Genomic DNA, 4,450 nt, shown 5'->3' with positions numbered 1-4,450 from the left:
GTGGGGCCGTCTGCCCGCCAGGCGCCGAGCTGCCTCGTGTCCTGCGCGCCGGGCACCGGCTCCCCCGCGGCCAGGACGTCCTCCACAGGGGACTGGTGGAAGGGCGTGTGGCCCACACTGGCTGGGCCTGAGCTGGCCGGGGACATCATCTCCAGGGTCTTCTCCTCGGAGCTGCCGCACGGCTCCTCGGCCCCGTCGGGGCAGTGGTTGAGGAGCCCCGTGGGCGTCACGTCGAAGTTGACGCTGCGGTCACTCTTGGGCGTCTTGGCCAGGGGCGAGGGGGGCCCGATGCCCTTGAGCGGGCTGGTCTCCAGGTACCGGAAGCGCTGGGGGCTGTCCATGTCCTCGCCTGGCAGCCCGTTCTCCATGCAGCCTGGCCTGGCACACGCCTGCACGCTGGCACCGTGCCCGGGGGTCCCATTCTCCAGGGGCGACGGCTCCAGCTCGCTCTCCGCCATGGTGATGCCCTCATCTGTCGACTCCTCCCTGGGGGCAGCCCCACCGCCTGCCTCCCCTGGCACAGCCTCCGGGCTGGAGGATTTGGAGCCCTCCAAGGCGCCGGCCTCCTCAGGCGTAGGCAGCCTCCCACCATCCGCCCCGGCCTCCTTGCCCGCTTTGGCCTTGGGCTTGTCCGGCTCCTTCTTGAGAGTTGACTTCTTGAGGCTGCCCACCTTGGGCGCCAGCTTGCGGGTCTCCGGCCCCGGGGTCTTCCGGGCAGGCAGCTTGGGCGCTGCCTTCCCCTCCACCTTGCTCTCCTTGGCGTCCTTCCGCGGTGGCTCTGCTTTCAGCTCCTTCTTCGGGCCCTTCGTGTCCTTCTTGGCCTCGGCGCCGCTGTCCTCCTTCCTCGGGAGCCGCTTCTCCTCCTTCCGGGCGTCGCGGGTGGGCGGTTCTTTTTTGGGCACCGCCTTCTCTTTGCTCGGCTTGGGCCGCGCGTCCACCTTGAGCTTCTCGGTGGACGTGTCCAGCTTGGCCCTGGGCTCCTCCGGCCCGGGCTTGGCCGCCTCACCCGGCCCCTTGGCCTTGTCCTTGGTCCCCGGCTTCGCCTCTTTCTTCTCGGCCTTGAGGGTCCTCTCCTTGGGGGCGCCGGCCTCCACGAGGCTCAGCCTGGAGGCCGATTTGAGGCTCTCCTTGCTCTCGGCCCGCTTCTGCTTGAGCGGCCGCTCGGGCTGGCCTGCGGCCTTCAGGTCGTTCTTGGTGACCACTGGGCGCTTGAGGAACTCCAGGTGCTTCACCTTCTCCAGCCCCTCCAGGATGCGGCTCTGGGGGGCGCAGCCGGGGAACAGCACCCGGATGATCTTCTCAGCGGGGCTGGCCGGGTGCCACGCCAGCAGCACGCAGACGGAGGCCAGGCACTGCAGGGGCAGCTCCTGCTCCCTGGTGCAGCCGCTGCCGGACCAGTGCTGCAGCAGGAACTCCAGCTCCTTGCTGCCCTTGGCAGGGTTCAGCACGTACATGTCCAGCCGTCCCACCCCCATCTTCTGGAACAGCACGGTGGGCTCCACCCTGGGGCCGCCGTCCCGCCACAGCGGGTGAGGCCGGATGCCCAGCCGCTCCAGGGAGCGCAGGGCCAGGCTGGCCTCGTCGCTGCTCTTCAGCACCCGGGAGTCGCCCTCCGCCTCCTTCAGCTTCTCAGAGGCGTTGAGGAAGACGACGCCGAGCTCGGGGGAGATGAGGTTCCTCACCCAGTCCTCGCCGGCCTGCGCGCCTTGCAGCGGGTCCTCTTCCAGCTCGGCCAACTTGCGCTGCAGCAGGCTGTTGACGCCGGGCAAGCTGTCAGTGCCCACGTGGGTCACCAGGATGGCGTCCACGCGGTCCAGGTGCCGCACCAGCTTCCAGAAGGACGACTTGGGGTTGGATCCGCCGTTGACCAGCACGTTGAAGCCGTTGACGGCGAAGAAGGCCGAGTCGCCTCGCCCGCCGGGGAAGATGTAGCAGCAGGGCTTGGAGAGCTTGAGGAAGCCCACCATGGTGGGGGGCTCCAGCAGGTCAAAGGGGGACGGGGGCTCCAGCGACTCAGAGAGGTACTCCACAAACTCCTGCAAGCCCTCCATGGCAGGCAGCACGCAGCCAGGGTTGAACCGCAGCTCGATGAAGTCCTGCAGGTTGTGCTGCTCCAGGCCCGAGTCCTGCCACTCCCCGAAGTCCGGGCAGCTGATGGTCAGGCGGGCTTTGGCGGAGGGGTCGGCTGAGCTCAGGATCTCCCCCACCTGGCAGGAGACACAAGGCACCGTCAGGGCTCAAGGAGCGGGCAGACCCCTGAACATCTCAGCACCCCCCAGGCACGTGCTCTGCACACTAGCAACCCTGCCCGCAGCCAGCTCCACTATGGGACAGGAGCTGGGGGCGGCCAGGGCTGGCTTCCTGCTCCCACCCGCCACGCGGGCCCTGCTGCAGCCTGAGCCCAGCAACCGCTCCATCAGCGACCCTTGGATTCGGAGTTGGTGCCCAGGGGCAGGGAAGAGAAGTAGCCGCCGGGGCACAGAGGCAGCCACGCTGGCAAATCCTCGAAATGGCGGCCACAGCCGGAGGCAGCCACACCAGCGAGGCCTAGCCAGGAGGAGATGGATGCCTCTGTCTGCAGATCAGACAGCAGAGAGCCGGCGAGCGCTGCAGCTCCGCGCCACGGCCCCGCGGGGAGACAGGACGACGTGAGCAGACAGCCGGCAACTCCCTCCCTCCCTCCCTCCCTCCCTCTCCCAAGGCCGGGCTCCCCAACGCTCCCCACCAGCTGCCCCTTCCTCCTGACCGGCGCTGGGGACACAGCAAGGCCAGAACCTCCAGCCTCCCCCAGCTGGATTTGAACCCAGGTCCCTGGGGGCAAAGCCCCTTCTGCACCCCCCGAGACACTGGGCCCTGGGGCTGGCAGGCACCTCTTTATCAGCGAAGATCTGGATGAAATCCTGCAGAGAGAAGCAGCCTGTCTGCAGCATCAGCTCCCCGGTGTCCTCCACACAGGGGCCCGCGAACACCAGCAGCTTGTGCTGGGACACGTCCGTGACCAGGTTTCGCAGCTGCAGGGAGGGAGGGGGTCAGGGTCAGGCCCCCACACCAGGGGGTCTGCTCCCCCATGCAGGGCACAAATGGAGCCCCCCCGACCACATGAACCAGGAGTGCTCCGCAGAGGCTGGCAGCCCCGGGATATGCCCCCCTCTCACCTCGTCACACAGGGACTTGTCCGAAGGGTTGAGCAGCACCAGGGTCTCCAGGACATCGCTCCGGTGGTGGAGGGTCCGCTGCCCTGCGGGAAGAAAGGCCATGGCATCAGGATCCCTCCCGGAGAAGGGAGGGGACCCCAGAGCCATGCTGCCCACAGGGAAGGGAGCTCCCTGCAGCTCCTGCCTGAGCCAGCCCAGTGGGCTCTGGGCTTAGGGCTGCCCAAGCTCTGGAGGGGCATGAGGACGCTGCACCCTGGCCAGGCAGGCAGTGCCAGGCCCCTCGGAGGCACCTGGACGGATCCAGCCCCCAGAGCGGCCTGCTGCCCCACCTTCGGACACGGCCACAGTGCACGTGTGGGGACAGACACGGCCCCCCGCCACGCAGGAAGCAGGGCCACGAGCCAGAGGCCGAGATTCCCGGCTTCCTTCCTGCCGTGGGAGGAGGGAGGTGGAGAAGCTGGGACACAGCAGCAGGTCCGTGGTAGGGAACCCAGGTGTCCTGGCAGGGTCGCACCTTCTCCCCCAGGAGCAGGGACTTGCCCCTCTCGCCCAGAGGCAACTGCCGGACGCTGCCGCACGTCCCGGGGCCGCCTGGAGAAGCCATCTCCGCTCCCATGGCCCAGGGGCTTCCGGCTCTGGGCAGGAGGATGCGTCCGCAGCTCAGGAAGGCGGAAGGGATGGGGCCAAGGCCGGCAGGAAGCCGCCTTCCGGAGGGCACCAAGACGTGCTCGGGCAGATGCCGGGAGCAGGGACATGCAAAACCATGCCACTGATGACCACACCCCTCACGGGGCCGGGCACCCAGCAGGGGATGCCCACTGCAGCCTGCCTCAGTTTACCCAGCTGTGCAAGGGAGCCATGCTCCGCCTCCTGCCCACAAGCCTCAGCAAAAGCCACCTCTGACCCAATCTCACATCCCTGCACAGCTCCACGTCCGCCACCCAGCCTGGGAGGGGCCTGGCCAGCCTGCCTGTCCCTTCCGGCCACCCCCAGCGCTGATCCTGCTGTGTCACATGGCTGGGGGTGGGGGGGGAGGGGGGAGAAACCAGACACCCCCCTCCCACACATCATGAGGGCAGAGCAGCTGCCAGGAGCATGACAGCTTGGCCCCGTGCAGCCGAGGGTGCGATGACCACCCCCGGTGCATGGGGCGGGGGAGCCTGCGGGAGGAGGCTGCACAAGGGGTGCAGATGGTCCCCCCCAGGCGCCCGCAGAGAAAACGCCTCCTAATCCAGCAGCATGGCCCCCGGGGGGGGGCAGGACAGGACCTCGCCAGCCTTTGCCTGAGCCTTGTC

General features: G+C 68.4%; 1 protein-coding gene across 1 annotated transcript in view; it reads right to left on the bottom strand.

The window, feature by feature from the left end:
* Positions 1–4,450, bottom strand: part of MAP1S (microtubule associated protein 1S) — a 14,787-nt gene that overhangs the window by 2,504 nt on the left and 7,833 nt on the right. Inside the window, exons 3-5 of the mRNA XM_019513170.1 lie at positions 3,156–3,238; positions 2,871–3,011; positions 8–2,207 (exon numbers count right to left, since the gene is read on the bottom strand). Coding sequence (XP_019368715.1) covers positions 8–2,207; positions 2,871–3,011; positions 3,156–3,238 — 2,424 coding nt within the window. The remainder of the gene's footprint in view (positions 1–7; positions 2,208–2,870; positions 3,012–3,155; positions 3,239–4,450) is intronic.

The sequence above is a fragment of the Gavialis gangeticus genome, unplaced genomic scaffold, assembly GCF_001723915.1.
Source record: "Gavialis gangeticus isolate Ggan-Ray unplaced genomic scaffold, GavGan_comp1, whole genome shotgun sequence".
Classification (NCBI taxonomy): Eukaryota; Metazoa; Chordata; order Crocodylia; family Gavialidae; genus Gavialis; species Gavialis gangeticus.
Note: the sequence above shows the minus strand (reverse complement) of the source record. Positions and strands in the feature narration are given on the sequence as shown.